Here is an 18,645-nt window from a genome sequence, read left to right on the forward strand (position 1 = left end):
CGTGCATCACGGTATGGACCGGTATTTACAAAACACCGAGTGAATGTCCTTGCTCACACGAAATACCTGTCTATACTTAGTGGATTGACTTTGCAAATGCGCAAGAGCAACTATAACTTGCGCGCAAAAAAATACCATCCATTGTGTCAAAATTGTATTACATGTACCCAAAACAAGGATCACAACTATTACAGTAGTATCGATGGAAAGAACCCCCATTAAAAAAGTAGTTGTAATTCTTTTACATCATTGAAAACACTGTTATCATTTTATCCAGGACTGCATTTTTACTCCTTGGTAAACGGTAAGCTATTGGCCGGATTACTGGAGGAAATCTTGAACACATTGGCCGGAAAATATGCAGGGGGTACGGATTATTCTTCTGAATGGCATAAATCGACTCGAGATGTTTACTTTAGTTTTTCTATTTGAGAAAAGCTTATTTCAAGTGCTAGCATGACATCATCCGGGATGACCTGTACACCACGGCCCGATCAGCTGTTGTAGCCACGCCTACCAACCAGCGGCGCGCACTCTGATTGGTCAGGCGGCGCGTCATGACGTATTTAGTCGACGTGGCGCACCGCTGTCCCATCCCTGTTTTTCGGCCGCCCATGACGTCCAAAATAGATAATAACAACCCCTGAACGCCCCGAGTGCGCGTCATATTGTCTCTACACCAACGCCCAGTGCGTGCAACCGTAGTAAAACAACCGGTCGGGCAGAAATTCTGGACAATCTGCGACCAAACTACGCACTACTTTTCCCCAGTGGAAGCACCCCCCATTTCCGTGTGGGTTGTGCGGTCCCGGATTCCCAGTCGTCTGATCCTGACCAGAAAGCGTCGCGCAGACGACGTTTTTCGGCGTTTCCTCAAATTTTGGCGTTTTTCGCCAATTTCTGCTGTACCTTCGGCTCAGGCTGCTCGCCATGGACAGCTTAGCGCACGACAGAAAGCTCAGCGAGCTCAGCACTAACGACTTCAACGATATTCTGGACGCAGACGTCTTCAGACTGGTACGTAAACTCCGCAGTAGTCGCGTTACCCTTTCCAAAATAATTTCTTGCCGGTAGACAAGATAGCCACACCGGTGCCCCAAACTCGTCTAACGTAGTCTGTTTACCACCCACAAACAAAACCTCTGTTCAATATTTGTAGAAAAATGTGATCTTATAGAGTTTTTGTAGAAAAAAAAGGTACATGTAGGATTTTAAAGGTAAGCTCACTGGTCAGGTGGGGCGGTGACGCCCCCCTCCCACAAAAAGCATGCTTATTTTACCGGCGCCCGAGGCGGAAGTTACCTGACGCACGTTTCTCACCAGTTACGTCTGAAAACGCAAAGGCTAAAGCACTCAGCAAAGGTCAACTACCTTAAGACGTAGAAACCGTACAATATTTGAGATTATTGACGAAGATCATAAGGTGTTATTTTGTGTGACAATTTCTAACGAAATGTCAGCTTGCTTCAAGCTACGGCATATCACGACTTCTCGGAAGGCCAGTGGCTCTAAAAGTCGGCTACCAATTACCCAATGCATTCTTTAAGAAAACAGTTCCTCCTATTTTTTAGTCCATTTGTAGCCATTCGTTATGCAGACGTAATCAAATTTTATGTTCGAAAACTACCCCCAGAGATCATTTTTGGCGATAGGAAATTATATGACGGTTACACCATATGTTTACACCATATTGAAACATCCGTAAATTTGATTTCCGTCAACAAGAAACCTGAGTACTTGTTGACCAGATACTTGGGGATAGTGATCACCCTGTTGTCTTCCAATTTGGATGCAAATCTATGCTGTTGACAGCAGTTTTTTTCCAAGGCTACTAGTATTTTGTTTTTCACAAACCACGGGGTGCTCTCTGCAGAGTACAGTGCCCCTCCCCCTTTTGAATCTGGACTTTGTATTTTGTAAGCACGTTTAAATACGCGTGTTCAGCTGAGGATTAACTAACCATACTCCATAGACTTCCAAAAGGTATAATTGTAACAATTCTAGACAGAAAACTGTATTTTTGGGGGCAGGATTTTATTCAATATGGTAGAAAGTGAGAACTGGGACATCTGGAGCAATAGATCCCCATTCCAACCAGGATGTAGAAAATGTCTTTGTTGTTCAAATTTGAAGTGTTTGCATTTGGGATGCCTTGGGTACTAAAACATGCAAAATGCTGTAACAGCTTTCAGCCTGTAGTGTTGGTTTATTGACGTATTTAACGGTAGAATTAGGAGAAACAAACCAGTGGAAAATTGATACTAGTATTTGGTTTCACTGTGGAAGCTAAACCTGATAGTGAGTGAGTGAGTAAGCGAAGTTAGGAAATACTCATATTCTGGGTGAAAAAAAGCCATGCACAAATCCAGATAGTCTGCGACCAATTTAATATGCAGATACGAAACTGATAAGGCAGCTATTCTCTAACCACCATCTCATTAGTAGGAATATTTAATTGGAATCAGTCCTAGTTAGAAATTCAGCAACAAATTAGGGAAACTACCTAAATTTTCTTTCAACATTCATGTGGAAGTTTATTTGATATTTGAGCTTCTTTTTCTAGGAACAATATGTAATTTCAGGATGTGAACTCCAAAAGAGAAGCCTGTTTCTTGCCCTAGATACTCAAGTCCTACTGCTTTTTGCCCTGGAATTCAGAGAACCCCCTGTTGTGTGGAACCTCCCCCAGGATGGTCTAATGCAAACCATCTTGAAGTCAGTTATTGTAGTTCACAGCTAGGGGCCACATATCTGCTAAATTTCTGGCAATCTGCACTGTGATGCAAATCAAGTCAAGATAAGCCACTGACAATCATTTGCCTTTCATCATTTTACAAGTGTCGTAGTTGATGGATTATTCAATAGCTATCATGTATGTGTAAATTTACCATGATGAAGGCAAATTACATGTTGTAAATGTAAAGCAATACATACACATGTACACATACTTGTTGATACACATTTATGTGTGTCACTGGTATGTACATGTATTCAGGTTTAGACCCATCCTATTAATATTATGTTGCTAAGATGTAGAGGATCTCTTAGCTACTGTAGTCCTGTGCTTTCCTGGTATGAATGTGTCATCACTATGAACGAATTATAATGCTGATAATGCACTGGGGAATTACACAATTTTAAGGGAATGAGAGTCTCAAAAATGCTATGACACCTTTTAAAGTTTACAAAATACCAGCCTGCAAAATACAGGACATGGAAGAGAGATTTCAAGGAGGAAATGCTGGTGTGAGTTCCAAGAAAAATCACCCTGGGATCCTGGATTTGTTCCATCAGGCACTGGTTTTGAATTTCATCCTGGCTTTCAGGGGGGTGCATTTCTCGGAAAAAAGGAAGAGACGGGAAAGAAGTGCTTTTTTAAAAATAAACTAGAGTTCCACGATCTCATACCTTCGCCAAATGATGTTAACTTTTATGAATGAGAACTTATATACAATGTATTAATCCCCCTGATTATGCAAATAGGATCCGCAATTGCATGAATTATATCTGTTGATCATAATCTCCACCAACAGTCTTATTTTAACAAAGAATGCCATTATAGCATTTCCTCATATATTATGCAAATGAGGTCCTTATTTGAATAAGTTATGTTAAATTATGTTTACCTTCACTAAACTTCAAACACCCCAAGTATAAAATTCCAGGCAGTTACCACTATGCAATTATAACATTTTCTCATTAATTATGAAAATTAAGTCTTCATTTGCATAATTGATATCTGCCTGTGTTTCTCTCGTTGTTAATAACATATGTCACAAGCTTGAACTTCCTATCATGGAATGCAGTTGATTAATAGAATTTCCTTATTAATTATGCAAATTACATCCATATTTGCATAATTGTAATATCATTATGTCAAGCATTACTCAAGCTACCTACATACCAAAAATCATGATGATCCATCAATCGGTTCTTGAGTTATCCTCCTTTAAACATTTGTCCTTTAAACCCCCTCGCAGTTCTAGAGCAAGCAACTAGGGGGCCCAAACTCACGTCACTTCTTCCCCAGCACAAGAGCTACCTGCCATCCAAATTTCGTCACCCTAGCATGTCTGGATCATGAGATATCAAAACCGGAAGTTCAGCTGCAGTACCATAACAAGCCGCTAGGGGGTCCAAAATCTAATCATTTCGAGGTCTCATCAAGACCTACCCATCTACCAAGTATCAAGACAATCCATCAATGCTTTCTCAAGTTATCGTGTTGACAGACACACACACACACACACACACACATACACGAACGCCCCTGAAAACATAACCTTCTTGGCGAAGGTAAAAATATAACAATCTGGTTATGGACTTATGAGTTATGTATGATGCTGGGATGGAAAAAAGGCAGTCTGCTAGACCGTGAAATTGTATCACAAGCTAAACCATAGCAACCAAGAGGCATGCTGTCTGCGCAAGCTGGAGTTGTTTTGCATTCCAGTACACTGGCAAATCTATTGCTGAAGTCAGCTTGTTTTGGTATTTGTAAGCAAATTGTCAGCATTACCACTTCCAAGGACTCCAATGCATAATTTAATTTTAGCAGACAAAAGGCACATTGTGGGCTTCATTGCATCATTGTTTACACTGGTTGGAAATCTGATAGTGTCACTTGGGACATGGCATTGACCCTGTATTGCTTTGCATAAAGCTATTTTGGCCAGTAGTCAAATCCAAAATAGCCTATGATATTGGCTTGTGACATAATATTATGTGAATCATTTTTTTCCAATGCCAATTTGATTCTGATTTCTATTTCTAGAAAAAAATCAAGGAAAAAATCATTTTTTTTAATTATAGTGAAACTTTAGGCTAAACCAATGGGTAGACCTGGTAGTAGACATAGTTTGAACACTGTGTCTATTTGTTCTTGAACCAAGCTCAAGTGATAACACAGATTATTATATGACATTGCATCATAGTATAAATAATTGACAAAGCTCATTTTCATTTATATCTACTATCTGTAGACGCAGAACACAGTGAATGATGATGATGATACATCTATTCATTTTTGCAGATGCAATGAAATTCATCAATAGTTTTTTGACAGAGCTTTGTCTCATACATGTAGAAGTCAGTAAGGACTACAAAGAAGATTGCGTTATTTTCATTTGACAGAGCTCGTACATTATTGTACAAAAGTTCCATTGTGCTAAGACCCCCAGCTTTGTTCTAAAGGGCTACTCATTTAAGCTGAACAAACCTGTGGTTTACTTAATTGCAAATAATTGTGCCCTATAGGAAGAGGTGGTGCCTGGCAGTGCCATCTAAAATTGTCCATTTAGTAGTCTAAATTGCAAGTTGTGCCCATGCAAAGTTTTGGCATTTTTTGGTGGCAGTTTCCTATATTTTTAGAATGAACAGCTATATGATTTTGACATTGCTGACTGTTAGTTACTAGAAATACAGTTCATATATACATTACATGGTGTAAAATCCTCTAACAAACCACCAAGGTTTGGAATACAGGCAACACCCTTGTTTAAATGGGCCCTGTGAAATTTACGCAGTCAACGATAATTACCGTTTGCGTAAGGACAAACGAAAAGTGTGAAGCGTGACAACTAGTGCGCACGGTAGCTTCCATGGGGTGACGCAATGAGAAGGGGCGTGTGCCGATTCTGACAATGCATGATTTAACATGATTACGTGAAATACTCTACTTCAGATGCATATCAGGTAGCCACCTTTGTTCATTTCCAGTGCGTGAAGTCAAACTTTACTCAAGACACGCTAAGGAAAATCCTGAGGTTTCTTGAGCTGGAAAAGACGTATTTCTGAAAAGGTCACTCCACAAATGTTGCTTCAACCATATCATAGCAGCAAAGTAGAATTATTCCCTTGGATTACGTGCTTCAAGTTGTTTTCACCTGGATGCATAGACACAAAATGTGTTTGCTCTTTAGCATTTCCATCTGTGGAAAAAAGCTGCTAAGGAGATAAGAGAACAATGCATGTTGCTGATAACATTATTTCTCTGCGCCAAGGGATACGTCATTTACTCTTAAGCTTTTGTTGCCTGATGCAGCAACATAAAGGTTCTGCAAGCTGGTACGTAAACAAGTCTGATTAGATAATCTAATTAAAGATGTTGGGTTCTCAAACCACTTTAGTTTGGTTTTCTGTTCAAAAACATAATGTAGAAAAGCACAATGATAGTGGTAATTGTATTGAAGACCCCTGTAGAATTTGAAATTACTCCTTTATTGCTTTAACCTCTTAAAAGTGCAATACTGAATACGACTATTTGAGAAGTACAAGTAGTGAAATACTGTAGACTGAATAGACCATTTAGTTTTCCCTCCATAAGGGAGACTGCTTAGAATTCTCAGTCTTGGCCCATTGCCACTTCAAGTGCAGTTCCTTCCCCTTCAGACAAAACATCTGGTAGGATGTCTTTAGGTCAAAAGAACTTCAGTCTCGAGTTGGCCAGACTTTCATTGTAAGGTTGTCTGACTTTTGCTAGTAGACTGTCTCCCTTTAGAAAAACGTATAGTATAGGTATAGGTTATACTGTAAAAAGTTGTGACACCAAGCAAAAACCAAGTAGCAAACTAATGGTATGATTGAAACGCTGTCAAGTTTTTCCTATGAATTTTCAGGAAAAAAAACACGAACAGAAAATTGTTTCAAATTGCTGTATAGACCGACAGTGTCTCAAGTTTGTCAATATTTTGCGAGCAAGCACTCCAAAATGCTTGAAAACCATTAGAGGGTTAGGAAAAAACTGTGCTAACTTGGCAAAATGTCAGTACTGTAGAAGATGGCTTCACAAAGCAGAGACTGGAATGTCTGTATAAAGTTGACCCTGTCCTTTGTTGCACCTTGTATGTCAAGTTCAGAGTGATTATTTGGTGTCTTGGGTGTCAGTCTGTCTTGAGGGCCACTGTCGACTGTTGACGACTCCCAGGGCCAGACATGACTACAAACAGGACTGGTGTCCTGTGACTCCTGTGTCTGGTTGTTTGGGTTAGGGGGCATGCAGTGGGAATGTGTCTGGAAAATTCACCCCAGGTTGCTCCCAGCTGGTATGAGGGCAGACTGGGACAGGCTGAACACATTCTTGTAAGAAGGACACGTCAGCCTTAAAGACACCTCAGACAGCTTCAAGTTTAACTCAAGACATATCAGACAGGTTTAGCTCGAGATGTTTCAGGGAAATTTTGCTGTCAATGTTACGAGGGAAACACTATTTTGGATGAAGTTGGTGAAATTGCTAGCAGTTTCAAAATGAGAAGACATTCTTTAGGTGAACACAAATAAATATAGTGAAAATGAGTTTACAAAGTACTGTTCCATGGATTTTAGACTTCGATGTCTTCATTTGAGGCAGAGTCATTTTTCTTGAGGGGGTCTTAGTCAACCACATAGTAACCGCAAGTCCTCCTTAAGACCCCACCCTGTCTATAGGATAAAACCTTTACTGGAGGGGTTTTAAATGTCCTATTAAGTCACTTAATGTCACACTTAAGAGGTATGGAAGAATGGGGAAAAAGAGAGAAAATTGTACATTAATGTTACGATTTTTGTATGATATTATGGTGTTATTGTTACAGACAGTATTTTAGCCAGTGTTTACATTTTCAACACCTGGTCCATTTGAACGTGTGCAGCTTTGTTTTGGTGCTTGAGCGACTGTAAAGCTATCAGGTTGTGTCTGGTTTGGTTTACCGTTAGTAATGCCTTTGATGTTTGTTACACATTTTCATCACGGGAAGTTAGCAAGTGTTTAGTGTTGAAAAGTCTCCCAAGATTAAAGGAGCTGCCTATATTCAACCGTCCAAATACTGTCAAAATGTCTGAGATCTTGATTTTATCTGATGCAAAATATTTCGGGTTTACTGTAGTCAAGGACATATATAATGGCCTTGTTACAGTTTATGGCCTACTTGGAAAACAATTTCCTTTTGAAAATCAGGTAATACTAGTAGCCTGATTGAGTTGAGTTTGAAGACAATTTTGGGACCAATACCAATGAAAAACGTTAACAACTTTCAAAGCTGACGCAAGAATGATAGTATTAACGTAACACAGCACCTTTCAAGGCTAGAGAAGTGGAGATACAATGTATATCAGCTTAATTGAAAGATCTTTAGCCTTGAAAAACTCCTCCCTGTAATTATGAATGGCCTGAAGCATATGGTGATAAACGAAAGGTCATTGACTCCTATGTAAAAAGCCACGCTTTTGTCCTTTTGCCCCGAGAAGTACATATTGAGTTCAAATTTAGAATTCAGTTATGTAGTACACTAGTAAGCTAGTCTGAGATTCATAATCGCAGATCTGATTTGTTGCCACAATTAATTCCTAAGTTTGAATATCAGAAAATATTAGCCTTCTCTGTCTACTAGTACTTGTCCCGTGCAACATGTTTGTCTTAGAGACAGTAAAATAATTTTGTAACCATTTGTAAAATGAAATATATTTTGCAACATCAGAGACCTACAGACCTTAATATTTTTTTATGAACTGTCCTTACCTATAGGTATCTGGAGCAAGATAGAAACTAAATTTAGAAGTAGAGGGTCTGGTCCTGTTTTAGTGAGATCTAACTCATGTCAAAGGTCAGCAGATAGCAGACTACAAAAATTCCTTCCAGGTGAGGGTACTGCAGGACTTGTCTGTAGTGGAGTGGACAGACAGTTTCACAGAAATAGCTGCTAGTAATAGTAGGACTGCACTGTACTACTAGTATACATGTGTGTGGCACGTTGGAATGATAGTACAGACACGTGTAAATCAAAACCTCCTGTCTGTCTGGCACAAGTCAGTGCACATTTGAATTCTGATAAGAAAGACTGTTGGAACTTGGAAGTGTGGTTCTCATTAAATTTTAGGTGACTGAAGTAGGTCTAATGAGCCGAGAAAAGTCCAGAAATTCCAGCTATGACCACCTAAATAGATGGACTGGTCTTCTGTTCTCCATAATATCTTTTAAGTAAAAAGTTTCAGTTTAATAATTTTATGATCTCTGAAGGTTCGCACCATCCAGCAAAATCGGGTATTATATATGTACCATGTTTCTGGTAGCTCTGAATTGCTATAGCTACAATGTACACACTTTGAGCCTACACGTAAAAGAGTCTTATTCTGATTCTCGGATACAATATGGTGTTTGGTCACTCAAATCCCTCTGCTAATTCACAGCTTACAGTAGGAACAGCTGTTCTTTTCCTACTTAAGATCTGGGTTGAGTTTATTGATTTTCTTCCTATCCGCTTTTCTAAAGTTGAAAGATAAAGCTCCTTGTGCGTAAAGAAACAGCCGTCCACATTTCTATTGGTCCTGTTGGTTCATTCTTTTGTAGGGCCGTAGCTTTGTTGACAGGCTAAACAGGATACAGCACAAGTCATGGAAAGTTTCTTGACGTATTGTTTAAGATCCTGTTCAGATTAGAACCAGATTGGTTTGCTTGATCCGGGTTCCCAAAACCATTTATTTTTTCAGCAGCAGTATTTGCTACATCTATGTGTTCAAACTTAAACTTTCCCTACCTGAACTGAATTCTGTCAGTGGTTTTAGGCCGTTACAATCTTCTGGTAATAAGGTTTAAAGTTCAACAACCTGTTGTCATCAGGGAAGTTGACATCTTAAACCGTGAGTTTCCAAACTATACCTGGTAAATGTATAATACTCTAGTTAACATCCAACCTCAAATGGCCAGGTTTAAATTCTGTAGACAAGGCAATGACAGTGAAATACATGTACTGTAGTGTTTTATTCAAGTAAATGTATTGGGAGTCAATCAATCAAGGGAGATGCATAGCATACTAGTATTGGGAGTGGTTGGTTGAATTCAAAACTTGTGATCAGATGATCTTCATTTAGCTAATTGTCCGCTTGCAACAAAATCAAGTCATAGACATCAGCTGAAATTAGAGCCATTTTGAAGTTTAAATTGAGCCCATGGCACGTCTTTGATCAGTTTTACTACTATTTGACATGGAGCGACCTTTAATCAATATGCAGAGACCCACATGTGAGATGCTGGCATTTTGCCAAGTTTCCATGTGGCCGAATCACTGCTTGGGTGGGTGGAGGGATACAAGGTCGGAGTATACCATTATGTTGAAGAGGGACAAAGTGTTTTCCACTGAATTTTAATCTTTTTTACCAGGTAACTCAACCTAATGAGCAGTCCACATCAGTGTTTTATTCTTTATTCTTGTCCTTATCATTTATGTACCTATTTATGCCTATTGACCATTCTTTAAACCATATGGAGAGGGCCTGCAAGGGGGGTAGTGATTACGAATTACTCAAAATTTTCGCTGCCTATTACGAATTACGTTAAAGTCTCAGAGCTGATTACGACTTTACGATTTGCGGCTAATGTCCTATTACGAATTACGTTGATTTTTGCGGAGGCTGCCTACGAATTACGAAGTCTAAAACGGCCTGATTACGCCTTGCGAAAAAGGGCTTGCAGGCCCTCTATGGACAATTCCAATTCCCAATGTGCACCAATTTCCTGACAGGCTTGATGGAAGTGAACAGCTGGTTGTTCTATGGGAATCACACAGGTGGTAGCTACATGCAATATTGACTTGTTTATGGGAATTTAGGTTCATTTTGGTCAAGATGGTCCAGTTTTATCAATTCCCTTGTGTTTCTAACAGCTTGACAGGGTTTACATAGTGCTACAGCTGTTAATACCAGCAGGTATATGGCTGATTATCATCTCTTTAAGCTAGACGTATTTACTTTTCCATTAATATCTCAACTCTGCTCAAACCTTTTTAAGAGGGGCAAGGTCCTTTGGCCTGTATTAGATATGGTATATGCTATTTTGTTGGAACAAAATTGATTCCAAAGTCACTAAAGTGGCTATTATTTGTAACCCACCTCAAAATTAAGGGTACTAAAAGTCATTCACAATTCTCCTGTTCACATACAAGCCAAGTAACTAACCATGCAATTTTGATTGAAAAAAAAAATCCTAAGATTTTGGGGTATTCGGGTAGGGAATTTCATGAGCAGCCTTTTTAACTCCTGCTTCACCTATTGAGTCGGTTAGTCAAGCTTGCCTAAGCTTGATGTTTCTGACTGAGGGAAAAGAGATGCTGCTTCAGTGAGCGTTAGTTCAGTGCCCAGAAGGGTTCCTTGTAGCCCTATGCTGAGCAAAACTTTAAAAACCTAAAAAAGTAACCTTGTACGTGTCGTCTGTTGTTTCTCCAGCCTCCGACGGACCAGTTGGACGACCTTCCCTCTGATTGGCTGAATGGACTGCTGGATGAACCGCTGATCCCTGACAAGCCCCTGAATGACGTGTCTCTGGCACCGCCGCCACAGATCCAGGCTGAACACAGCTACTCCATGATGAGTGCCGCCGACCTGGCCATGGAGGAATCTCTGCGCATCAAGACTGAGGAAAACGGTAAGTTCTAAACTTCCAGTTAGGCAATAGACCTGATATCACATCTATAGATACCAGCTGTTAAGCTTGGCCTCAAAAATCTCTTAACAATCAAAGTCTTTACACAACTTTCCTGGATGGAGGCCTGGTGAACCCCATCTCGTATTAGCCTCAAAAACGCAGTAGAATCTGAAGGCTGCTGCCTTAAAATGAAAGAAGAAGTCAACTTTCTGTCATTTTTTAATGTAAGTTGAACCAACAATATCATATGCACTGACAAAAAAATGGCTGCTTGTTTCATATCGTAGGCTGGTACCAAAAAATAAAGGGACTCTTCACGCTTGTTTTGGGGCTATTTCAAATGCTTCAAGTATGAAATGATGATGAAAATGTGATAAGAAACGTCTATAAATGTTAATATCAGACATATTTCCTCAACCAGAATATTTTTGTTTTACCAAATTGTGTTTGATGCCTTTAAGCCTTTCTAACAGAGATGTTGTTCTTCTTCCTCCAGACTTTGACATGGCAGACTGGATGAACGCAGCGCGTATGGACCACGGGATGATGCACGAAGACGCGATGGACTACGACATGGGAAACACGGCCTACCACATGGCAGAGCAGATGGAGCCCCTGGACCTCATCAAGATCAAGACTGAACCGACCGATCCTGACCTGTACTTCCACACCGGCGCTGATGGTGAGTGGGGAAGCGTTACTGTAATTTCGTTAATGTTCACGGTAGCAAACGTTCACAGTCTGAGCAAAATGGGGGTGTTTTCTGGAACTATATGTTCACGGTGGCAACATGTGCAGAAAGAAGAAACTTGGCAAATTAATTATTTGTTAACGGTAAGGATAAGTTTGCGGTACAGAAGTGACCGCGAAAACCAAAAAATTCTGTCAAATAATGGAAAGATGGAAGCTGGCTAGAACACTGTTTGGTAGTTAATGTCTCAACAGTGATACCTACATCAGCCTCTGGCACTCTTGTTTTCAAATTTGTCTTCAATGTAAATAGAGAGTTTTACTATGTTAAGCTTTGCCATGTTTTTACTGGAAACAGAGTTAGAGACTGTAAGTGAAACGTATTCAGCCTCTGACTCCAAAGGTATTTACTGAACAAACCATTCCTTCATTCTATCAACAAAATTGGCACCCGCATTGTCTCTGTTATCCTAGAAATTAGTGCTGCTCATCTCATATTTGGTATGTACACAGGCTAGCTCTTAAGCTCTAGTGCCAACATGCCTGCAAGGAAATTTTACCAAAGGCCCCTGAATGTTGAAACTAGATAGCCTCTACCAGGCTTCAGGAAGAGGCTGAAAGAAATTAGCAAAAATAGGGCATTATATGTCTATCTGGCCAATTCCTTCTCCTTTCAGTCGCTTCCCAAAGCCTGAAAGAGGCTAAGAACTAGAGCCAAGGAGCTGGCCTGTGTAGGGCCTGAAAAAAGCCTGGCTTTCAGGCTAAAGTAGTTCTAAAGTTTTCTGATGGAGTCCCTATTTTTTTTGTAATTGGACATTTGTAGATTTGCAAAAAGCCTGGCATTTAGGCTTAAGTAAGTCTAAAGTTTTCTGCTTGAATGTCTAACTTTTTGTGATTGCACATTTGTAGATTTGGATGTCCAGATGCCTCCCACACCACCTAGCAGTGCCAGCAGTGACTCAGAAGGAGGCTCCAGTCCCCGCGCCATTCCGGACAGCCCGACACGCCCCACGTTCAGCAAACAGGCCGGCCAATCACACGACATGAGCGGAAAAATGTCGCCCAATCCTGGACAGAACCTGCTCACAAACTTCCAGGTGAGGGCTCGGTCATGTTTGTTGTTATAATGGTATTGATACCTTGGGATTTTAAAAGCAATTTCAATATTCTGGATGAGGAAATCTGTCTGATATTGAGATTTACTGACATTTTTTTGCACATTTTCGTCATCATTTGATGCTCTGAGCACTTGAAGTAGCCAAACAACAAGCTATTTGAAGCTTCTCCTTTTTTACTAATACTTTTGCAAAGCTTTTATTTTCTTTGCCACCATAGGGAAATTTGTAATAATTTTGCATATATATTTCTGTTATCTAGTCTACAGATGTACCAATGTTTTATGTTTCTTGCCCCACTAGGAAGTCAACAAATTGTTGTAGGACTACCCAGATGTTTTGAAGATTTTATAGATGACTAAATAAGTAAAATCTTGTGTTTTAAAACTCATTCTTGTATGTGAAGTAATATTCTTCCTTCTGTTCTGGTGACCGGTTCAGAAACTGCCGCCTTCCGGACCTTTGATCCTGACTGAAGAGGAAAAGAGAACGCTGATCTCCGAGGGTTACCCCATCCCGACCAAACTCCCACTCACCAAGGCAGAGGAAAAGTCACTCAAAAAAGTCCGCAGAAAAATCAAGAACAAGGTATGGAAGAATTAGTTTACTACTGTAATTTGTTAAAAGCAGATGGAAATGAGTAACTTTTTGCCAAATGTTGCTGTCAATTCATCAAGTCTTTTGTTCATTACTACTTTTGATATGCAGTTTTAAAAGAAAATCCACCCTATATTAGAAAGCTTATGCTTAGTTTTACCAAGGAGCTTTTATGAATTTTCCATCTTTTGCTTATTTTTTTATATTTTACTTCCAGATATCAGCACAGGAAAGCAGAAGAAAAAAGAAGGAGTATGTTGATCAGTTGGAAAAGAGGTGAGCAATTCTTTTTTCCTTTTTATAATTCTCAACATGGTGGAGCATTGATATTTTTAAATGAAAATGAATTTGTTTACACTAGAAAAGAGTCAAATACTGAAATAGGTACATTAGCTAAAATGGCTAGGTAATGAATCTGACTGAGACTGGTTTATTTTTCAGAGTGGAGAACTTCACACATGAAAACAATGAGTTGAGAAAGAAGGTCAACACACTAGAGTCCAGCAACAAGTAAGTCAAACTTGTGCAGATGATTTTGCCTCACTTGGTGGAATTTGAAGTATAAAGAAATTGAGCCACAAGAAATAGTCCACTAAGAAGACCACTCAGGAGACCGATAAAACTTGCAGTGAGTTTGACATGCTCTACTACTGTTCCCAGGACGTTACTGGTGCAGCTACAGAAGTTGCAGGCGCTGGTGAACAGAGTGCCGCGTCCCTGCAGGACCAACGCCACACAGACAGGAACCTGTCTCATGGTGGGTTTCTCCTCTAGACTCTTCCTCAGCCTTTTCCATTGACAATCTTGCTCTAGGCTGGGTACTGTTGGAGCAGACGTAATTTTACCAGGATGGTACTCAGGCAAATCTTGGTCTAAAAGGTCTTGCAATGGGTAGCCTCCACCAGGCCTAAAGCGTTAGTGATGGTAATTTTGGCAAAATGTGGTGGCCAAACTCCCTGGCAAATTATTCTTCCTTACCTTGTTTTGTTACCCTGTTGGAGACTATGTTGTTAGGGGTTTGAATCCTGGCTTGAGGTCCAGGCTTGATAAGCATTCGCACCATTGGGCTACTTTTTAGCAATGGTTGGTTTAGATGCTACAGATGTAATTTGCCTAATTGTACTGGAAAAATGTTGACCTTTCTGTGTATAACAACCCTTCGTCACGACAAGCATGCAGTACCTTACTACATCAAACATCTTATTATACACAAGCCCTGCTTACAAAACACAAAACTTCAAAGTCATTTAATGAATGGGCTTTCACTGTATGTACAGACAAGGAATTCCAGTGCACAAATCAAAATACCAGGCCTGTTTTATCTTAGAGTACAATTAACATTGTAGACATTTGTGGTGGCTTCACGCTTTATGCTTGCTGCAATGCACAAAGTGCTGTTATCAAACTACTCCTGCCAACATTTGGTGCTCAAAAATGGACCAGTCCTAAGGATTTTGCTTGCACCAAAATGGTAGCCTCTATCAGGCTTCAGAAGAGGCTGGAAAGAGTAGAAATTGGCCAAATAGACCGATAACATGCCAGGGGAGTGGGTCCGCTAAAGGAGTACATATACATTTGCTGCTCCTGAATTGTACTTCTTTAGCGGGCCAACTCCCCTGACATGTTATCTGTCTATCTATCTGTCATGTTGGCCAATTCTGAAGCCTGGAAGAGGCTACTAAAATGGCAGGAGTAGTTTGCTTGAAAGCTGCTATATAAGTGGTGGTGTTTGCGGACTGTTAGAGTGATCGGTGCTTTTGCCTCCCTCCCCGTCAGGTCTTGGTGGTCTTCTTCGCCATTTTCCTGGGCAGCTGGAGCCCCACCCTTTACATCCCCTCCATGTCCAGCTACCTGCCCACCCCCTTCACACACTCAGTGGTACAGTCCAACTCCGGACCAAACCATATCGGGTTAGCGGGGGTGCCACACTCCGGGGGCGGGGATGACTACACCACCCCTAACAGTAAGTAGTTTCTACCCAATAGACGTGGAAACTGTTCACAATGTGATATACATGTACACCAGCAAACCAAACAATACCTTTCTTCCCTTTCTTTTTGTTCATTTTGAAAAGCTATCTACAAGTTACACTTTTTTCCTTCAATTCAGATTATGAAGAGGTAACAAAACATTGCCATCAGCTGTCACTGTACATTCATGCCAGAAACATAAGTTTTTAAGTCATTCAAAAAAGACTATTTTCTGATTGCACACATATGCACTGAAACAGTTCATATGATTTTTGTCTGAAACAGCCATCTAAAACTTCAAAGTCTGGTACGTATTGATTCAAAATGGATTTCATAAGACACTATGGTGAAACGTCTGAAAGCTGTCTTCCTGTTTCACAACAAAAATCCCAGCTGTTCATCAGGAAACAGAAAGAAGGAAGGAAGCAGAAGAATTGTGCATTATACTGGCAGCAGCTGGTGTGAATACAAAAGTGCAACATGTTTGTTGTGCTTTTGTGTTAATTTAGCGCTTTTATCTTATCTTCTGGATATCTATTATCTTCTTTATTACACTATCAAGCTGTTGATATCAATTTTTATATCAGCTCAACCAAAATACTAGCAAGAGGAAACACGAACATTTACATATTTATCTAGTGTTTGGATTTCTGTACAAATGTTTGGGATCTCAAAACAAAGTATAACAGAATGCACTACAAATGCCAGTCAAGACTCAAGAGGCTTCAATACTGTGTAACAAAGTTCTTTATTCACAACGAAAGATTTTTAGGATACTAGTACATTTGTAGAGTAAGACTGCCTGTCACCTTCCAAAGGCAAATACTGATTAGCACTACAGCTAAGGGTCGCTGTTGCATGGTGTTAGGAATGTAAAAAAAACAAACCTTTTTTTTGTGAATAAAGAACTTTGCTGAACACACAGTCGCTTACATGTACCAACCAACTATCCACCTACATTTGTTGGCTTTAATACCGATGAAGAAAATGTCTTCAACTTCAGTGTCTAACCCAGTTTTTTTTGTTTGTTTGCAGGACATTCCTCTCGAGCCCTGTTTGCGTTCACGGAGGAGGTGAGCAGCGAAGACGTGTCCCACTTCGAGCAGGGCCTCGATCCCGTGCTGGAGAAGCTGTGGCACGAGCTTCCCGACGACGCGTACGCCCTCATCAACGAAACCGACGACAAACCGCTGGTCCTCTCCGCCGGCGGGGAAGACAACGACGCTGCGTTCGGAACCGGCGCGGTCCTGCACCCCGACATTGCCGCCGAGGTCTCCTCCAAGCTCATCCATCTGGAACACAGGGCTAACGCTACAGCTTAAGCACTGGAAAAGTGTTTGTAATATTCTTCATAACACTAATCATAAGGTTATAATAATACAAGTGGAGCGTCAGGATTAAAATTGTATGAATTCACGACGTCATACCTGCCTTAACTTCCAGTACAACTGTGTTACATACAAAGTCTCCACAGAAATGTAGCAAACGCTTTGACAATACATTACGCATTATTTGACAATGTTATAATTAGCCTTACCTTTTAAGTTTTACCGCTGTGCATTACTTAGCAATCACGTCATTCCATATATACGATGAGCGCTCGACGGCATTGTTTTTTGTGCAGGCCTCCGCAACTCAAAACGCTGAAAATTCTTAAGTAATGAATTTAGCTGTATCTTAAAAGGGGCCAAATTTTTTAGTAGCTGTATCAGTGTTCTGTATTATATTTATATTCAGGACGGATTTAGCTTGGAACCACATATGTTGGTAAGTTTATGTGGTAGATGGAACGGTAACTGGACTTCGAGATTGTCGAATCCTTATTAGCTGATAAAGACAAAATATACTGATAACAAAAAGTTATGAATGATAAAAAAAAGAGAACTATTTCTTTTGATTGTAATGATAACCGTTGTCACCCTTTTTATGTGGGTGATGTGGAAGATTTGTGTTTGGGTAAGATAGTTTCTGTTCGGTAAGAGTCTATTTTGTTAGGTTGAGATGGACCGTTTTGTCATTAATGTAGTAAGTGACACACGCATCGGACTTGAAGATCACAGAACTTCATGAAATACACAAGAGATCTAGATGTAGTTGGACGAAAATGGTGACATATTTTAAACCTTCGTATGGAAAATTGGTTTAAAGGTCTGACGTTAAAAACACACTCCTGCTTAGCGAAGGAGGTAGAATACATCACATCTTGTGTTGGTCTTGATGAGTGCTGTGTCAGAGCTCTATTTTCTTGAAATGCAAAGAAAAATACTTGTACAGCACAAAATTCCTGCAGAATAAAATATATATGGAATAAATATCAAAGTTTCATCACTCTTTGTGTGTGTGTGTGTGTGTGTGTGTGTGTGTGTGTGTGTTGTGTATGCATGTGTTTGTGTGTGTGTGTGTGTGTGTGTGTGTGTGTGTGTGTGTGTGTAAACCCTAGATGCCACCCTTGTTACTTGGACATGAAACAACCAAACTCACAAGTCAGCCACCCAAAACAATACTGCCCTACCCTGAAGTAAAAATGCAGTTTAAGGGCTTTGATCATAGTCTGTATACATAGTATTGCGTGCATGCTACATGAAAGATGGCTACATTTTGATAAAACCATAATTTACTGCCTCACAACTTAGTGGCAGATCATTTGTTGTGACAGAAACGAGCTTAGAAAAACAAAGGTTTAGCCTCCCAATATCTGCTTTGAGATTAGATAGACGTCAAATATGCCAACACGTATTAAAAGCCAGGTTTCGAGTTTGTATGCAGCAAGGCGTCCAAATCCTCTGCACGTCCGCTACGTTCCGCTAGAGGGCAGTATTGTGCAGTGCACAACTGCAAAAGGGCTCATCATCATCATCAACATGGCCGCGTACGGGTAAAA

General features: G+C 40.1%; 1 protein-coding gene across 1 annotated transcript; it reads left to right on the forward strand.

Annotated features, from left to right (window-relative positions):
• Nucleotides 1–560: 560 nt before the first annotated feature.
• Nucleotides 561–18,083, forward strand: LOC109467434 (cyclic AMP-responsive element-binding protein 3-like protein 1). The gene is made up of 10 exons (XM_019765410.1): nt 561–1,017; nt 11,194–11,392; nt 11,889–12,074; nt 12,992–13,179; nt 13,639–13,785; nt 14,012–14,070; nt 14,236–14,304; nt 14,455–14,551; nt 15,571–15,757; nt 16,800–18,083. The coding sequence occupies exons 1-10, from the start codon at nt 931–933 to the stop codon at nt 17,084–17,086; spliced, it is 1,506 nt and encodes a 501-aa protein (XP_019620969.1). The 5' UTR covers nt 561–930; the 3' UTR covers nt 17,087–18,083.
• The last annotated feature ends 562 nt before the right edge of the window (nt 18,084–18,645 follow it).

The sequence above is a fragment of the Branchiostoma belcheri genome, unplaced genomic scaffold (genome assembly GCF_001625305.1).
Source record: "Branchiostoma belcheri isolate BF01 breed outbred unplaced genomic scaffold, Haploidv18h27 scaffold18, whole genome shotgun sequence".
Classification (NCBI taxonomy): domain Eukaryota; kingdom Metazoa; phylum Chordata; class Leptocardii; order Amphioxiformes; family Branchiostomatidae; genus Branchiostoma; species Branchiostoma belcheri.